Source organism: Talpa occidentalis, unplaced genomic scaffold (assembly GCF_014898055.3).
Source record: "Talpa occidentalis isolate TD23 unplaced genomic scaffold, MPIMG_talOcc4v2.1 talOcc4.13, whole genome shotgun sequence".
Taxonomy (NCBI): domain Eukaryota; kingdom Metazoa; phylum Chordata; class Mammalia; order Eulipotyphla; family Talpidae; genus Talpa; species Talpa occidentalis.
In genome coordinates, this window is record NW_023601322.1 from 32293857 (window position 1) to 32314440 (window position 20584).

Genomic DNA, 20584 nt, shown 5'->3' on the forward strand with positions numbered 1-20584 from the left:
CTGCATGGACACAAGTGGGCAGAAAGAGCTGCCCTCACAGGTGTGCTGAGAGGCCTGCATGGTTTCAGGCGGGTGGCCTTGAGGAGAGCTGTGTCCGCTGAGGGAGGTCAGTGAAGAGAAGACCCCGCATGGTACTGGTCATGGGCAGGCAGGGAGGCTGCTGCCCTGCAGAGGGAGAGTTAGTGAAAAGAGGCACCTGCATAGTCATAGGTGGGCAGAAAGACTGCTGCTCTGCTGAGGGGGCAGTGTTAGGTTTTATCATCTTCAGGGAGGGGTTCATCTTTGTGGGTGGATGGTTTGTTCTTTAATCTCCATATCTTCACCTTCAGGTCTATGCTCCTGACCCTCCCTACAGTAGTCTAATAGTTTCTGGGTGTTGCACCTTCTGATCTGGGTGTTCATGCCCAAAGATCTTGGTTTCTATAACTGAGTTAATGGCTTACACTAAATCCCTTCTACTCCTACCCTCCTTGTGTGAGTTAGGTTCTTGACCTTGTATCTCCTTTCCAGTTTTTTATTCTTATCCTCCATCAGAATTATGAGGAATATCCTTTAAGAAAAGATGACATTTGAGGTGAGAGTTGAATGATTAGAAGGCAGTCATGTCAAATTCTGGGGAAAGTGCTCTTCAAGCAGGAGTAGAAAGCTTGAAAGGTACAGTGACCACTGTAACTTTGGTTTTGTTACAGGACAGGGAGAGGGGCACCCCAGACCCCACAAACCTGCCTGCTCTAAATAGGTTCTGCCATCCGCAGCATCAACACAAAACATAGGAGACTTTAATGAAAAGGAACTTTAATGCAATTAGGAAACAATACAGGAAAGGCAAAGAATATAGTTTCTAAACCAAGTACCCAAAGTTACCCATTCCCTTGTGGGCAAAAGTCCACCCAAGCAGGATTGGCCCAGAGCAAGGCCCCAAAGCCTGCCATAAGTCTAAAGCATCTTCCAGTGGGGACCCACAGAAAAAGGGTTGTGGACTTATTAGGGAGAAAGGATGTCCTGAGCAAATTTCATACAGGCTTTGTGGGTTCCACCCCCACTCCAGACCAAAGCCATCCACACACTGGAAATGACAAATCCCATTATCACCAAAGGGAGGGTTGCTGGGACTTGAGGATGGAGTTAAGCTGCCAGGTTTGGTATAAAATCAGACGTGGGCCTTGGGTCTCTCTCTCTCTCTCTCTCTCTCTCTCCTCTCCCTCCCTCCCCCTCCCTTTCTCTCTTCCTTTTTCTCTCCTCTCCTCACCACTTCACAGCTCTTGGCTCTCCGCCAGCTTTCAGCATGCCATTGGGATTCCAGGTAGGCACAACAGGTAGGGCACATTTAAGACTTTATCTCCCTCTTTTCTCCCTGAGTTGTACATTTTCTCATTTCCCCTTCCCTTGTAAATAAACCTTTTATTAACCTTTCATGTATGCCTGCAGTTGAGTATTAGTAAGTCCCTTTTAAGCTCACAGGTAAGGACCCATAGTTAGGCAACCTGTTTTATATTGGGGTTGCCCTGTAGCAGACTGTATGACACAGATGTGGGTGAGAGAACAATGGGGAGGTGATAATGGTGGTTTTTCTCTTGATTTTGATTTTGCTCTTTTCCTCCCAGACTTGTCTGGTTGTTTCTGATCCTTTTCTATGGGTCCCCACTGGAAGATGCTTTAGACTTGTGGCAAACTTTGGGGCCTTGCTCTGGGCCAATCCCATTTGGGTGGACTTTTACCCACAAGGAGATGGGGAACTTTGGGAGCTTGTTTAGAAACTATATTCTTTGTCTTTCCTGTATTTACTAATTGTATTAAAGTTCCTTTTCATTAAAGTCTCATTTGTTTTGTGTTGATGTGGTGGATGGCAGAATCTATTTAGAGCAGACAAGTTTGTGGGGTCTGGGGTGCCCCTGTCCCTGCCCTGTAACACCTCTGCATTATTTGCCCATTCATTCCAATAAAGATAACTAAGTGATAAAATTGAGTCTTCACAATTTATCCTGGATTACCTGTCTTTTAGAATGTCACTCAGCAAACAGGATAATCAGAGGGCTTATCAAAAACATCTATATTCTTTTCCATGTCTCTGTGAAAAATCTAAAAAGTTTTCATTTTTTTAACATATTTTGATTTGAGGTACACATGACAGCTATTGCCACCCATAACTTAGAGAATATTTAGCAGAAGTAGATTATTCAGAGTTCATCTACATCTTATCTTTTAAATAACAGTGAAATCTATTGGAAACAGAATCAATAATAATTTGATGGTGCTCAGCAGTATCTTGACCTGAATCAGGGTTTCTCAACCTCAGCACAGACTAATTCTTTGCTGTGAGTGGCCATCTTATGTGCTACAGAATGTTGAGAGGCATCCCTGACATCTAGCTGCATCACTGGCCAATGGCACACCCCAGTTATATCAACCAAAAATGTCTCTTGACTTTGCCAAATGTCCTCTGGGTGGCAAAATTGCCCCCAAATGAGAACTGCTGGCTTTAATGAAGGTATCTTTTTGTGATAGATATTGTTGAATGAAGGCTACTTTAAAAGGCATTTGTGTACAAAATTATCAAGATCAATATTTAAGAATAGACACAGGGCCTCCCCTGGTGGTGCAGGCAGTTGAGCGCTGTGCTGTGAAGCTGTCCGCAGCCTGCAGCGCCGGTTGGATCCTGGCCGGCCGGCAAGGGACCCACATGGCAGGTCAGACCTCTCCTGTCTTGCCTACTGCTCCCCTCAGCAGTGTATTTCTTCAGTCTGCCTGTTCTGTTCCCCGCTGTGTCTCTGGTGAATCCTTTCACCCTCCCGTGCATCTGGCCTGTACCCTGGTTCTTGTATAAAATAAATAAATAAATCTTAAAAAAAAAAAAAAAAAGAATAGACACAGTAGATATTTTAATGAAATCAATGGTCCTGCCATTCTTTATTTCTCACAATAAAACATATTTACAGAAGAAAAAGAATTGTACATTTTAAATTCTGACCATTACACAGATGTTTTGTTGCATAATAAGAATAATAAAAGAATGAATACTAAAAGAATGAATTTCAGTAACTTTTCAAAATAACTTCAGTGTTTGAAGATAGAAATCATGGTAGACAATTCAATAACTGGAGAAAGCTCACTTCAAAATGAAAGAGACTTAGCACCCAGTAACAGAAATAATACAACATTACTGGACAGGGTCTCTTAGGAGATCCAATTTGGAACTATCTTTTCCAGAGATTTACAATCCAATTTTTCAACCTGTGTTTTAGAAACTTGAGTGAAAACAAATATAAAAGGAAAATCTCCACAGGTTTTCACAGAATTAGAATAATTTAGCTTTGAAATCAGTTTTTTCTTTAAAGGGTCTTTAAAAAGTTGTACTTAAGAGGAGCTATAGAGTAAAACTTTTTTGCTAGTAGTCAACAGCTTCAAATATTGGTATTCTTGTTTTTTTAAACAATGAACTATAAATTCCTTTATATAAAAGGTTAAAGGCACAGTGGAATAATGGCTATTTGTACTTCACTATTTTAGAACTCAAAATAATTCAGAAGGTAAAAGTAATTCAGGTGGCCAGCACCTAATTTGTCCTATAGGTGGAAACATTATCAGAAAGGGGAATCCAGGGACAGGATACAAAACAGATGTACTAAGGTTAATAATGCTAGATGATTTAAAGCTTTACATAAAATATAGTTTTTAAAGATTTGAATTTTTTTCAAGTTTTACAGATTTAAAGATGCTTCGTATATTCTTCAGAATTAAAGGTTTATCTTCTGGATAGTCAGTTTTCACACTGATAAATATATTCTATATTTCAGAAGCTATTTTTTCAGCTTGACGGATTACCTCTGAAAATCTCTCTTTACACTTGTCCAACAGGTTTTACTTTATTGGCTGACTTAATCCAAATTGGAGGAAGAGAGGTTGTGAAACTAAAAATCTATTGTTATACATTAGCAGCTATGAAAAGCAAGCTTTAAACTAGTATCTAAAAGGGAGAAAATAAGGTTTTTTAGATTTTATCTGGCTTTATGTCTTTTTAATTACCTTATAGTGGATGGGGTACTATAGTGTGCAAGACTTTTAAGAAGGAATGGATAGTTTGTTATAGAAAATTTGGGGCATCATGATTATAACTACATTTTTGAGTAAGGAACAAAAAAGTTTATAAATGAATATAATTAGAAAGCTAACTATAGCCAAATAACATTTTATCCTTAAAGTTGATTATCACTAGTCTTCATAGCTTTTTTGTTTGCTTTCAAGATGGGAACATTCTATATGCTCGATTTGCCATCAAAGAGCAAAATAAGAAAAATAGAGCCATCAAATAATGACTCATGGCAAGTACTGACTATATAGTTAAAGAACTAAGATAAAATGGGGGGTAGAAGGAAGAAAGTATAGTATAATATACCAATATATTCTGAAAATCTTAGGATAGTGTGAACTCAAAAAATAGCGGAAGTATATGGAGAGCTAATGAAAAAATATTTGTTTCAGTTATATTGGTGGTGGTTATGTTAGCATTGTTCTTCTGAGACTGTTGTATGTGCAATGAAATGAAAAGTGAAATATTCTAATTATTTCATGTCCTGTGTCCTTGAAAACCAGGATTCTCAGTAAAAAGAAATGTAGAAATGGTTGTGATAGAAAGGATTAGGTAAAAACCCAGTAGTACTCTATTTGATTTGGAAGTATCAAAATAAATTCATCAAATGTTTCTTCTTTGAAAATTGATATTTCCTAGCTCTCTAATAAAAAAAAAAAAAAGACTCATCTAGTAGTACTGAGTATCCTGAGAGTCCTAATTATGGTTTTGAAATATCATTTCTCACTAAACATAACCAGGCTTCTTAGAGATAGGTCTGATTCCAGGTCCAGGCAACATACAAGTAGAGCCAGGAATGTACTGTCATAAAAAAGAGCAAGGAAATTATTAAACACTGCTAGAATAGTGTGAAAAAGAATCAGAGCCAACTTGTTGAGGCTCCCAGTGCTCAAAGATGTGACAAATGGAGCTTTAAAATGGTAACATTTGAAATAAAGTCTATCAAATATGTGCAAATCCATGAGTTCACAATATTTAAAAAAATATCACTAGAAGATAACAGGGAAAACTTGAAAAGTGGTAAAAGTAACAATATTTATTTTATTATTAACAATAAATATTTATTTTCCTGTTCCTTTATAGACTTTAAAACTGGTTAACCAAATAGTAGAAACATCTCTTTATTAAAATGTTTCAATACACAAATGAAAAACAAATGAGAGAATTAGAATATCCTCCAACCCACAATAAATCAATGCATCTATTGTAGGTATTGTCATTTTCACTCTATATCAAAGAGGGAATTAGAATCTACGTGCCCTCTGAAAAAAAGAACACTGACATACAGTTTTGTGAAAAGAATTGAACCTGTTTTCTCAACCACCTGGATCTATGTGTCAATATCCAGAGGACAGAGGTGCATGCTAAATTGTGCCATCTGTACGCAATCAGCAAAATCAAGACTGGTGGAAACTCTATAGGTGGTAACACCAGGTTCTTCAACAGGTAAACTTTGAGAAAAAGAAATAAGAACCTGTACATTGAAGAGAAGTAAAAAAAAAAAATCTACTGAAACAATTTTTAATGGATAAAGTTATAGTAGGTAGAGACACACACTTAAACAATAAGAAAGAAATGCAAGGACATTTTTACTGCTAAAATCAGTGTAGTGGTTAACTTTTGTGAGGTTGGGGAACAGGGTTGTTAATGATGACAGGACATACAGAGGATAGCCATGGTGGCTGGCAGAGTTCTACAAGAGTGTTGCCTTATAATAATGTACATTTTCTGTTTGGTTTTCAATATATGTCTTATCATTTTTCTAAAGCATAAAAAAAATTCTAAGTCCTTAGGGTTTTCTACTAAAAATTATGGATGTGAATACTTATACTGTAATTATCAGCTCATGGCTCTTAAGAAATTACCTATTGCTATAGAAATGTTTCTAAATAATAGCTACAAATATTTGAAAAATACAATATTAAATTCTTATTGTGCATAGTTATCAAAAGTCAAAGAATGAAGTAAACATTCCTAAGATGAAACTTATTTTGTTACAGTATTATGCTATACAATTTGGTTAAATAAAGTTTGTTGACATCCCAAATTTATAATTTCCTACTTTCATACAAGATTATTCCATGTTATCCTATTAGATGTTATCCTATCAGTGTTCAGATGGGTTTCCTATTTCCTTGAATGGTCACATCTTACTTCACTCTCCATCTTTTTACATAGAACAAAGATTAGTTGTCTTGCCCAACTATGATGGGAGTTATTAATATGTAGCATTACATACAACACCATCCACTTTGTAAATAAAGATCCTTAACCATCATATCCTACTTATATTCTCCTTCATACATTAGTGGCTGATGCAAACTATTTTTGTTAAGAAACTAAAAAAGGTAATACAGATTTAAGCCAGAAAAATAACAGCAGTTTTAAAATGCAGTATAACAATAAACACGGACAAACATGACTATATTGTATGTCTTTGCCCATAGAACACTGACAATTACCCTCCAATTGTTCAAGCAGCATCTTAATAAATGGTGCAATTGTAGGGTCTCCTTCCCTTTTAATAAAATTATGTGGCATTTGAGTGATTCACATATTCCAGAAGTGACCGGTCTAAGACCCTTCGGATAAGAGCTTCCTCAATTATATTAAAATCCTACAATAAAAAACAGTAATTAGAAACATACAACAAGAGACAATAGCTTTCAGATTCTGGGAGCTGAGGGACAATTCAATGCCCTAATTTTTCAAGAACATTAATACCTGAATTTAGTGATGTGTCAAGGTTTCCATAAAAACTGCCATAGAATCTAGTACTTTTGCTTTGAGGTTAGTGCATTTTCTATTTAATTTTACTGCCAGTCAATGAACTAATTTTTGTTTTCCTAAAGGAATATTGACTTGGAATTTAAAATTTTTATATGATCCAACTTACAGGTTTTAGTCAACATTACAAGTCCTGGTCAGAGTGCTAAGTTTCACGTAAGCATTTAATTTAGAGCAAAATTAAGGCATTCCCATAGGATTCACTAATCCCAACATACTACTGAATATTTCTTCAAAATAATTTGTTGAAAATAAAACTCTCTCATTGCCTCCTTATTGTCAAAAATGGAAATCAAAACCTTAAGTCAGCACATTTTGTAATTAAAGCAAAATTATTAAGAATTGTATTCTCTACAACCCATCTACTCTTACCCAATATACCAAAAAAAAAAAAAAAAAAAAAAGGAAAAATCTCTATTGGAAGTCCTCTTCTAGACATAATAACAGGGGACCTATCTAGTCGCCTGGGGCATAAGTCTCAGTGCTATTACTACCACAGCCTGAGCTAACCCACATGGCACAACAGAACTCTCCTGCTTTGGCCTACTGCTCCCCTTAGCAGTGTAGTTCAGTAAATGCACCTGTTCTGCTCTCCACTCTGTCTCTGGTGAATCTTCTCATTCCTGCACCCTGACCTACACCCCAGTTTTACAAAAATAAATAAATAAATATTTTTTAAAAGAACCATAATAACGAATAAATAAAATCCAAAAGAAAGCCTTTAAGTACAGTAGAGCACAGATTTTGGACTCAGTCATTGGGCAATTTATTAACCTTTGAGCTTCAGCTATTTCATAGTTAAGTTAAGATAATAATGCAGAAATTGTCGCAAGGAATAGAATGAGATAATTTATATAAGTGCCTAGCATAGGTCTTGGTAACTTAGGAAACAAAAAATCAAAGCAAAGAAAACTGATTCAACTTCACTTTCAAATCAAAGAATATGGTTTTGAGTGGGTGGAGAACATTCTCATCAGAGTAATTCCTACTGAACAAGATTATACTTTGAAAGATCCTGAGAAGAATGGACTGAATGTGAATAGTCAGAATAGATCAAGTAGGCCTTTAGCATATCTCATGGAGCTAAGATAAAGAGGAACCTATGTATTGTGAAAGATGAGAACACATAATCCAGAAGCCATCTCTGTTTAGGCCCTCTGTGTTGTAGGGCCAGAAAAGATATTATTTGAAAGATAGTGCAGAGAATATGAAGACTTTGTAGTTTGTTCACTTCCTCAGGTGGTCCTTATAGTCCCATTTACACTCTAGCCTAACATGCTTGCCCAAACTGCATTCATTTAACTTAATCCATAAGAGCTTTTGAGAGTAGCCTCCTTTACTGTCCTCACTGAACAGAGAAATACAGAGTACCAGGTAAAATACCTGGCCAAAGGTCACAAAGCTGTGACAGAAATGTTATTTAAACTGAGGTTGGAACCTCAGCTCTTCATGTTGAACTGAATAATCATAATAGGCAGATCAGAGAGCACTGGAAAAATTTTCAAATAACAATCTTCAACAATTATTGAATTCTATCTTGAAATTGCGTAAAAAGAAAATAGTCAAAATCATGTGAAAATTGTAGCTTATTCTCATTTCTGATCGTGGGATATACATTCATACTATATTTAACTTTTCTTCCTTACTAAAAAAAAGTTCTTGGGTGGGAAGAGAGGAAACTGTATGATGGTATAGACTTCCAGTTATAAGATAAATAAGTACTGGGAATGTAATCTATAACATAGTGATGATAGTTATACTGCTCTATGGTATATTTGAAAGTAGCTAAAATAGTAGATCCTAAATGTTCTCATGACAAGGAAAAAGTTCTCCCAAACATTTTGTTGTATCGATACAACATTATAGCTATTAAGTAAACTTATTTTGGTAATCATTTTACAGTGGATATATAAGTCAAGTCATTATGTGCTATATGCTGATTAAGTCTCACTAAAACTGAAAGAAAAATCTTTAATATAATGAAACTGGCCATCAATTGGTAGTTATTAATGGGTAGATTATATAGGGGTTCATTAAGTTATTCTGTCTATTTTTTATGTATTTAAAATTGTTTCATAATATATTTTATGCTTAGACATGTAATAAAAATGAATTTGGGTTTTATAGAATTTAAACTAAAAATAAGGTCCATGTACCTTACACACTGATAATGTCATATCTGTTAATAGTCATTCAATGTGTTCTGGAACAAACTTTCTGAGTCAGTTCATTACTGATATGATTTCATTTCTGCTATACAAGTTTTCAACTTCATAATATTTACCACTATCTATACAGGCAGAAACTAGACTAGAAATTAAAATAATCTGAAAGTGAAATTTGGATCTCTACTTAATGTCTAATTGTCTATATCATAAAGAAAATAATTTTCTCTAAGCTAACTGCTGTAGAATTAAGTCAAATTTATAAAATACTTTATTTTTACAATTTCTTACTTGATGCTACTACTTCAACTATGCACATTTTTAAATCTTTTTATTTAGAGACATTTTAATTAGACAACTAAAAACTACTTTGATCGCAGAAGCATTTTTTTCTTCTATAATTTTACTCACTTGGGTTAAAAAAGTTAAGTCTAACACACAATGTAAAAACACAATATAAAAGTAAGACAATATACTTACAATGAAGTCATCATAAAACAAAGTGTGACTGACTTGCAAATGTCTTATTAAACTGCCATTGAAGTTGCTAGAATTCTCATTAGGTATTAAGCGGCAAAGTGGGCAGAACTAGAAATAAACAAGACCAAGAGTTCAAAAAGAATTTAAAATAATTATTAGTGTCAGAAATTAAAAACTAAATAACAATTCAACAAAGTGAAATTTAACTTAATGAATCTATTGATCATATTGCAGCATATGTTTTAAAATTTTTTTTGGTTTATGAATATTTTGTCATACAAATGACATTATCTATACTGTTTACCTTCTGAGGGATTATTTTCTCAGGACAAATGACCAAAAATGAAAGATTAAAAGATCAGAAGCTATGAACAGTTCATTACATTGATTGGTCAATAGTTTTCTTTTTATTGCCCAGCAACATAGATAACACACCAGCATCAGTTATTAGTACTTACAAGTATTTTCCTAGTTTATTGTTTTAATAAATAAATTTTTTATAGATTTATTTATTTATGCATACAAGAGCTGGGGTGAAGGCCAGAGGTACAGTGGTGAGAGGAGTCACCAGAGACAGAGTGGGGAACAGAGCAGGGAGATTGACTGAAATACACCACTAAGGGAGCAGCAGGTGAGACAGGAGAGGTCTGCTGCACCATGTGGGTAGCTCCCTGGTGGGGGGTCGAACTCATGCTGCAAAGGCTGTGGATAGCTTCATAGGTTGCATCTTAACCCCTTGTGCCACCAGGGAGGCCCTATTTTCCTAGTTTAAAAGTCAGTAATGACTTAAATTTTTCTTTATTTTGAAATATTTAAACTCAGAAGAATTGCAAATATAAAGGAGAAGTCCCATCACCCAGCTGTCCCAAATTGTAACATCTTAGATAAATAAATAATTCATTATTGAAACTAGGAAATTGGCAATTAAGTAGTCAATAGATCTTAGTTAGATTTTGTCAGCTTTTGCATGTGATAATTGTGTATGTGTATTTCTATGAAATTTTATCACATATAGGTTCATGTAACTACCAACACAATCAAGATACAGAGCTATTTGTCATTACTAAGGAACCCCCTTATGCTACCTCTTTTTCTTCTTTCCTTACCTTGGCATTCACTGATATGTTCCTCACTTCTGTAATTGCATCATTTTGAGAATGTCATATAATATTATATAAATAAAATCTTTTGAGTATTTTTTCTTCACTAAGCCTATTAACCTTGAAATTCATCCAAGTTGTGTGCGTCAATAGTTTCTTCCTTTTTATTGCTGAGTAGTATTCCATGACATCAATGTACCACAATTTGTTTATCCATTTACCTTCTGAAGGACATTTGTTATTACAATAAACTGCAGAGCCTCCCTAGTGGCCTAAGGGTTAAGTCTCAGTACTATCCCAAAAAGGTCCTCACACAGCAGCCTGAGCACTATCCCTGGCCAGGGACCTAACCTACCTATGGCGCAGCAGATCTCTCCTGACTCTCCTTGTTCCCCTACACTCCAGTTCCCCTCCACAAAAATAAATACAATATTTTTTTTAAAAAACTAATTAAAAAAAAAAGACTGCAATGAACATTTGTGTAAAGATGTTTGTATAAACAGGACTGCGATTGTGTGGGAAGGTATTAGGGTTAACTTTACAAAAAAAAACCCTCAAATATCTTCAGGAGTAGTTTTAACATTTTACATTCCCACTAGCAATGTGAATTATCTAGCTTTTCCTTATTCTCATCAGTATTTGGTAGTGTCAATTTTTAAAATTTTAATCATTTTTATAGGTGTATAGTGGTATCTCATCATGATTTAACTTGCACCTCCTTAATGGCTAATATAAAAGACTCTGTTAACATCACTCTATTATATTTTAATCTGTGTTTTTTTTTTTTTTTTTAATAGAGGCATGTTTTTTATTTATTTATTTGTTTGTTTGTTTATACATGCACTGGGTACAGTCAGAAGCGCGGGAGGGTGAGAGAATTCACCAGAGCCAGAGCGGGGAGCAGAGCAGGCAGAAGGACCGAAGTACACTGCTGAGGGGAGCAGCGGGCGGCAGGAGAGGTCTGCATGCCATGTGGGACCCTCCTCCGGTGGAGCAGCCGGGGATCGAACCGGTGCGGCAGAGGCCGCGGGCAGCTTCGCAACCCAGCGCTCAACCGCTGCGCCGCCGGGGAAGCCCTAATCTGTGTTTTTTTAATTCTACTTTTCATGCATTCATTTTAAAAAAAGATACAGAATTATTACTGGGCATTAAATTAAGTGGTGTTCTTATTTTTTCATCAAAACTACCCAGTGAATTAATTGTTACCCTTACTTAATTGATGAACCCAGTTTCAGAGAGGAAAAAAATTAGCTTGAATTAGCACTACTATAAGAATCATAATAGCAACTTAGCCCTATAATAGATAATCCAATTTTTGTTTTCAGGTTATAATAGTCTAATTTTCATCGTGGATCACAGTGTTTTTCTTTAAGTTTGAATGCAGACTTTATATAAGTCTTTTCTTTTTTAAATTGTTTTATGAGGGTCCGAGTTTCAATATGCTCAATTTCTGTAAATAAGGTCGATTTCTGATTTTTGCCCTAGTTGATTAATCTTTGTCTTAGTTTTAATAAAATGACATAATTTAGGGTCTCCCTGGTGGTGCAAGGGGTTACGCAGCCTCTGCAGCACAAGTTCGATCCCCAGGTGGCCAGGGAGCAACTCACATGGCCCAGTAGACCTCTCCTGACTCACCCGCTGCTCCCCTCAGCAGGAATGAATAAGGCATGCATTATCTTCCCTCTGGGAACCCCAACTATTTAAAGACAGGGATCAAATAATGGGAAATATGTGGTATTTATCATATGCCAATTATGTACGCAGCACATTAATCACATTCCCTCTGACCATGTAACTACTCTACAAGGTAGGTGCTGATTTCCATTTTACAAAAGAGAAAATGAATGTGCCTAAGGTCAAATAGCCAGTAAGAGCTAGTACTAGGAGTTGAAGCCCAGACACACTGAATCCAAAGCCAATGTAACACAAACCTTTCTTACTGGTTTCCATATTCCAAATACCTAGCACATAGTAGAAGCACAACAAACAATGTTGGATGGACAAATTTGTGTAATTAGTGTCCTTTCTCCCACACCAAAAAAAATTAATGTTGCTTTTGTGTTTAAATATTTCTTGGACTTAACTCTGTTCTCATTACTACAAAGGAGCTTCGGGGGGTAGTTTAAGTGCTACCTTGGGATAGCCAGTTGTTACCAGTTAACCAAGATCACTAGAAAATCTTAAATGACTATAGCAATATCAATTTAAATTATGTCCTTATATTTATTTTTTAAAATTTTTAAACAACTTTTTAAAAAAGATTTATTTATTTATGCATACAAGAGCTGGGATACAGGCCAGAGGTGCGGGCGGGGGGTGGGGGGGGCAGTGAGAAGATTCACCAGAGAGAGAGTGGGGAACAGAACAGGCAGATTGACTGAAGTACACTGCTGAGGGGAGCAGCGGGCAAGTAAGGAGAGGTCTGCTGCACCATGTGGACTGCTCCCTGGCTGGCTGGGGATCAAACTCTGTGCTGCAGAAGTTGCGGATAGCTTCATAGTTTGCATCTTAACCCTTGCACCACCAAGGAGGTGCAATTAACTCAATTCTTGATTAACTCAATTCTTGATACAAATACTAAATAATTGCTATTTTTATGATTTAAGCAAATACTTTTAATACTGGATGTCAGGTACTACATATTCAAGATATAAACAGATGACAACTCAAGATATGAAAAAGAAATCATTAATTCTGTTCAGGAAATTAGGAAAGACTTCATCTGAGTTGGTAGTAGAAGTAAGTATTGTAGTATCAGCCAGCCAGGTGAGGGGCAGGATCATGGCAGAAGAATCAACATAGTGAAAGGCAGGAAACAATAAAAGGACAAGTCTGCTTAGGCAATGAAAAAATCTCAATGAAACCAAAGATAGAGGAAGTTGGGGGAAGTGGTGGAGGATGAGTTTAGAGGGATAAATTGGGACCAGTTCTGATCAACAGCTTTTTATTTGAGCACCTAACATGTTTTCTATTGGCCCCATGCCAAGAACCAGAGGTACAGAGATGACTAAGCCCTGGCCCGACAATTAAGGAACTAATGGAGGACATTAGTTCCTTAGAAATTTCTGTTTTCATTCTGACACAATTAGGGAACTAGTAAAAGCTTTATACTTGTACATAAAATTTAGTCATGTGACTAAATAGCCACTAGGATATCGCAAAAAATAATGGTTGAAAGTCAATAATACTACAAAAATTTCTTATTTCTTTAATTTGGAAACTTTACCCAAAGGAGGAGAGGGTAAGAATAATAAGGGGAAAGAAATGATAAATGAAACACTGACTGATCATTACCTAAGTGCATCAGTGGTCACCTATACTCTCCCTAACATTGCCAATTTCCAAACATTGGCTAGTCCTTTATTATTTGTCTCTAGTCAATGCTCCCAGACCACACTACACATATCAGGAACCAAAAATTTTGTGGTGCAGATTCACAACACATTACTATCATCCCAGTATGGACTTCTGTGATGATGAAGGCAATGGGTTAAAGATGCCACCATATTAGAAGCTACCATGACATTCAATCCTTGGAATGTCTATTACAAGGGACACAAATCTTGGTCCAGTTAAGGTGAAAGTGATATATTCATAAATTACTGATGCAAAAATAAATGGACTCTAACTTGTTGGAAAGCATTTTAGAAGTGTACTTCAAGAGTTATTAAAATGTTTGCATTTTTGTTTCCACAAATATCATTATGAGGAATTGCCCTTTAGGAAAAAGTCCAATAGAAGGAAAATTATAAATGTGCAGGAAGATGAACTCCAATCCTAAAAGTTGGCAACAATCCAAGTATTCAAAGACAGTAAAACAACTAAGTAAAAAGTACAAAGTGATGTATTTTGAGCTTCTACTTAAGCACAAAGCATTCAGATAGGTGACATGAAGGTCTTTTGTTCCTGGACCACAGCTAGAAGCCCCTCATATGCTATAGAACTATGAATTTTCTGAACCATCAACTCCTACCTCAAGGTTATGATAACATCCTGGTCTCCTGGTGAAATTACCACTCTATCTCATAATTTCACAAAAGATGAAAATTATAAAAGTCACAATGCAAAATAGAACTAAAATGCCACATTGAAAAGAAAAAGGCAGCATTCACAAGGCTCTAGGAAATGATGAGCAGTACATATATATAATACGCAAACACATGGTTATTCAGACTATGATATGGATTAATTAATAAAAAGGAATTTTTGCTTTTCATTTTTTAGTGTATTGTCATGGTAACCCTATTTGCATTTTTTTTAGATTTTATTTATTTTTATACAAGAATTGGGGTACAGGCCAGATGCACGGGAGGGTGAGAGGTTTCACTAGAGGCAGAGCAGGGAACAGAACAGGCAGACTGAGGAAATACACTGCTGAGGGGAGCAGCAGGTGAGACAGGAGTGGTCTGCTTCACCATATGGGATTCTCGCCAGCAGGCCGGGATCGAATCCGCACTGCAGAGGCTGCGGACAGCTTCACAGTGTGGCGCTCAACCGCCTGCGCCACCAGGGAGGCCCCCATTTGTGTTATTAAAAAATATTTTAAACTTAAGATGTGACCATGGTTAGTAAAAGATAGACCTTAACTGTGATTTTTGCATCTTATTAGTGGATTATGCACATGATTATCTATCTGTAAGAGATAATGTATAGGGGCCTCCCTGGTGTCATAAGGGGTTAAGTATCAGCACTATGAAGCTATCTACAGCCACTGCAGCATGAGCTCAATCCCTGGGTAGGGAACTAACCCACATGGCACAGCAGACCTCTCCTGTCTTGCCCGGTGCTCCCCTCAGCAGTGTAATTTAGTAGATCTGCCTGTTCTGTTTCCCACTCTGTCTCTGGTGAATCCTCACACACACATAACCCCCCTCCCCGCACCTCTGGCCCAGATTCCACTTCTTGTATGCATAAAAAAATAAAATAGGGCCTCCCCAGTGGCACAGCAATTGAGAGATGGGTTGGAAAGCTGCCCGCAGCCTCTGCAGCGCCGGTTAGATCCCCAGCCACCAGGCGAGTGTACCACATGGCGTGCAGACCTCTCCTGCTGCCCGCTGCTCCCCTCAGCAGTGTACTTTGTCAGTCTGCCTGTTCTGCTCTCCACTCTGGCTCTGGTGAATTCTCTCACCCTCCTGCGCTTCTGACTGTACCCAGTGCTTGTATAAATAAATAAACAAATCTTTAAAAAAAAAAAATCCTTAAAAAAAATAAATAAAATAAAATAAATCTTTAAAATAAAGAGAGAGAGGGCTCCCTGGTGGCGCAAGGGGTTAAGCACCATACTATGAAGCAATCCGCAGCCACTGCAGCACGAGTTCGATCACTGGCCAGGGAGAAACCCACATGGTGCAGCAGACCTCTCGTGACTCGCCCATTGCTCCCCTCAGCAGTGTATTTCACTCAGTCTGCCTGTTCTGTTCCCCACTCTGTCTCTGGTGAATCCTCTCTCCGCCCCCACATCTCTGGCCCAGCTCTTGTATGCATAAATAAATAAATCTTTAAAAATAAATAAATAAATAAATACACGAGAAGAGAGATAATGTCGTGTAATTTTGGAAGAGTGATTGCACATTACCAGTTTTATCTCAACACTTTCACATCTTGTTAATAGCTATAGAATTATCATAATCTTGACATAAATCATCCATTATAATATATATACAAATAGAAGCCTATTGAATGGATTTTATACTGTATGTTCAATTAAGACAGTGCAGGAATATATAACAAAAACCCTTACCACTGGTCTTCTTTCTGATCTGTGATGAGTAATACAATGGTCCAGCAAGCTGTCTTCATCCAATTCTCTCTGACAAAATGGACAGAGGCACCTGCAAATTATATAGAATATTAATAGTACTAAAATTGTCAGTATTTACTACAAGTAAAAAATAGAATGTAGGTGAATCTGGTTTCTAGTTCTTCCTAATTTCTTGTTTTTCCTATCCTGGTAGTGATCTTCCCACCTAATTTTTTTCCTCCACAATAAATGTAAATGTAGAGAAACAATGAAAATATATTTGAAATATTTTATTCTCTTTGAAGGAGAGTGCACTTTAAGTAACCATTTGCTAAAAAACTGAGGATCACACTACCCAGCCATCCTTGGTTACTCTTTCTGTCCCTTTGTCTTCCTTAGTTTCTAAATTCAGGTAACGTTTGAATTGAGTGTTACCTGTTCTTCATCTCAATTAGCATATATAACTACTGTATAAACGGAGTACCTTCCCCTCACATTTGTGCTGTCCAATACTGTAGCTGTTAGACCAATACTGTTAGACCAGTACCTTTCCCCTACATTGCGCTGTCCAAAACTGAAGCTGTCTAATGGCCCTGGAAATGTACCGAGTCCAAGTTCAGATACGCTGGAAGTGTAAAATACATGTGGAATTTAGAAGGCTTAAATGTTAAAAAAGCAAAATATCTTAATTTTTATATGGTTAAATAAAATAACTCAGTTTTACTTGTTTCTTTTGTGTATGTGGCTATGAGAATTTTTTTAATTACATATTGTTCTGTATTATATTTTTATTGGTTAATACTACCTTAAATTCTCAGGGACAATTTATAGGGTTGGGATATTCTGCTCACTTTCCATAATAGATAAAGTTTCCTATTCCCCAGAATAGGAAAAGCTTTTCCCCAGAAAAGCTCCCTATATGAGAATTTGAATTCTATAGTAAGTTCTTCTACAAAGCAAGATTTCCATCTTAAATAAATGTAAATATTAATCTAGCCTATAATATCGATTAATCAACAACCCTTCTCATTCTGTTATTTTAATTCTTATTATTTAATTCTAACTACAGAAGAAATCAAAATTTAAATTAGCTTTCATATATTTTTAAGTTTTCATAGAATCTATCAAGTTTGCAATCAAACCCATACACTTTCTTAATCTATTTGTTATCTTACCTTCCTAATAGTCCTTGAGGTAAATCTATACTCATATACTCAATCTACTCAGCTTAGAACTAAATTCTCATTTAAAATTTGTTATAGTGTAAAGCTAATTTTATAGTAACATCTATGTTTACAAAGCAACTTCTAGTAAAACAAAAAGAAAGAGGCAATCATTAAGGCTTTCAGATTAGAACATATAAGCTACATTTTGACTGTGTTTTCCTAAAAATAAACAGAACATTTCATTTAAGAAAGAGAAATCACACTTGTATTGAATACCACTATTGAAGAACTAAGTCTGTTTTAAAGAGATTTAATTCCTCCAAAGCCATCAGTCTATGCAGGAAAATAGAACTGATATCCTTATTTCTTTACTAGAGAGACCCCAAACTTTTTAATTACTTTGGCCATCAGAATAGTAATGACCCAGATTTGTTTCTTTTCTTTTTTTTTAATGATTGCTATCTTTCATCACAGCTACTTAGCCACCTCCATCCTTCCTCCAGCTAATATGAGATTACCCACCAAAAAGATATACAAATTAGAATGTTTGTCCCAGGTCTTTTCTTCCTTGTTAGACTATATAACTATATGTTGCTTACTAAATTCTAAAGAGAAACCAATAAAATCAAATTAATGTGCTGGGGAACTGAGTTGTGGCGATGCATAACCTCCTAACCATGATCTACTTTAGGAATCCATATCAGAAATAGCCTAGCAAAAATTAAACAGTGCTTCACTCTGTTTTATGGATCTTCCTTACTACAAACTTGTCTGAGAGTTTTCCCAAATCTCTAGCTTTCAGTTGGTTCCCCTTTGCAGTTTTTAAAACAGAGAGAGCAACAATAACATTGTTGTTATTAACAGTTACCAATGTAAGTTATATGGTTAAGAACCTAAACATAACTATATAGATTTTATCACAACAAAAACGTTACTATTTCCAGTCCATTAAATTCCTTGTAGATATATCATTAAACTATATTCTATTGAAACAAACCTTGTTGCTGATTCTCCAAGTTCTTGTAGTGGTCCGTATTTGTCTAGATACTTCTGACATGTTCTTATGTGTGCCCTCATTTCACTGAGGCATACCTACATAAAAGCAAATTTTAAAAAGCTCAATGTTGAAAAGGGGCCTCGATGAAGTCTTACAAGATTCAACTTCATAATTTTCTTTTTTTTCAAGAAAGGTCATAATGACTTAATCAGTTCATTAAAAGAATGAATTCTTGACAACAATAGGCATTATCAAGAATGACATGATTTTTCTACTTTTTTTGAATATTTAGATAACCCAAATCTTGACTTCTTGAATTTCATTCTTCTAAGACAGCATATATTTTTTAAAAGATTGGATGCCATTACCTAAATCAGTGATGGAAAAAAGGAAGTGAGTAGGAACAAGGGAGAGAAAAAAAAAAAAAAGAGAGAGCAAAAAGAGGAAAGAACAACATAGTAAAAAAAAGAAGAGACAGAAAGGAAAGAAAACAGGGCCTTCCTGGTGGTGCAAGGGTTAAGCACCACATTAGGAAGCAATCCGAAGCCTCTGCAGCACGAGTTCGATCCCTGGCCAGGAAGAAACCCTCATGGCGAAGACCTCTCCTGTCTCGCCCGCTGCTCCCCTCAGTAGTGTATTTCAGTCAGTCTGCCTGTTCTGCTCCCCACTTTGTCTCTGGTGAATCCTCTCACCCCCTGCATCTCTGGCCTATACCCCAGCTCTTGTATGCATAAATAAATAATTTTTTTAAAAAAGAAAGTAATACACTCTTATTTAAAAAAAAAAAAGAAAGGAAAGAAAACAGAGAGATAGAAAGAATAAATGGATCAATTTTAGAGATGGTTACTGTAAGTAAAAAGAAACCCTTTGCCTCAGGAAAAGCTATAAATACTATAGTTTTATAATATATCCAGTAGTATTACATGAATTCACAATACACAGTGTACTTAATGGCCCCATTAAGAGCAAATATAAAAGACAGCTCTTGCAGTCCATTTTTATCAAGGCAGAATAAAGAACCCTTGTTCCTCCAGCTATACATCCCGAGATCCTAACCATGAGGGATCTGTTGCTAAATAACACGTATTCTACTAAATGTTTCATTAGAAACTCTGATAAGATCTTGTGCTAAAGGAAGCTTTGCACAGCTGTGGTAAGGAGGCTGACCCATACCCTGCTTCATTTTGCTCCAACTATGGGAAGTTAAATCTCAGACACAAAATCTGCCACATCAAGGAAACAGTTATAATTATTTAACAAAAGATAAAAATAAAAGTAAATGCAAAAGTGAAAATGAATTCCTGCTTCACAAATATCTATCTAAAAGACGTCAAGACTAGTATGGATCCAGAAAGCTGTCTTAAATACTGTTGGACAAATTTTTAACATACAACCTTACACTTTAGTGCTCTTTTATCCCTTAATTACTTTTGTTCAAAGTTTCTTCCTCTTTGTATTCCTTGATCAATAAAAATAAGCATTCTTCAATAAATTAGCAATTTAGGAGTAGCATACTGGCAAATGAATTGAGACTGATTCATAGTGTCTACTCCAGACACAAAATTATCTAAGCATTACAAGACATGACAGAATAAACATAAGCCACTAAACTCACTATAAACATGCTTATAATCTAATGGAGGGGGAAAGAAAGCTATGTATTATTGCTAGATAAGAAAACAGGAAAACAACTGACATTGAGGGCTAGAATATTTTTAGAATGGGAATTCGGCCTGGACTCTGAATAAGTCTAAAGCAGTTATAGAATGAATGTTAATATTCTGGCAATAAGAATTACATAAGCTGGAAGAGATAGATATAGAAATAACTCACAGGGAAAATAAATGCTTGTGAATAATCAGAAATGGGGGGTGAAAAAAAAGAAGGGGATTTTCACTCAGGATAACTGAGAAAATGTTCTTGTTCTGACAAACACCAAAGAAGGGATAAATAACTAGATGTGTGAATAATAGGATGAGTTTTGTACATGTTGAATTTTGTACATGTTGAAATCTATATGATGAAAAAAAGTAAAAAAAAAAGATCTATTATTATGAATGTG

The 20584-nt window shown here is 35.9% G+C and overlaps 1 protein-coding gene across 1 annotated transcript in view; it reads right to left on the reverse strand.

Annotated features, from left to right (window-relative positions):
- Positions 1-2900: 2900 nt before the first annotated feature.
- Positions 2901-20584, reverse strand: part of RNF125 (ring finger protein 125) — a 32458-nt gene continuing 14774 nt past the window's right edge. Inside the window, exons 3-6 of the mRNA XM_037508689.2 lie at positions 18523-18617; positions 16360-16450; positions 9520-9627; positions 2901-6704 (exon numbers count right to left, since the gene is read on the reverse strand). Coding sequence (XP_037364586.1) covers positions 6618-6704; positions 9520-9627; positions 16360-16450; positions 18523-18617 — 381 coding nt within the window. The 3' untranslated portion in view covers positions 2901-6617. The remainder of the gene's footprint in view (positions 6705-9519; positions 9628-16359; positions 16451-18522; positions 18618-20584) is intronic.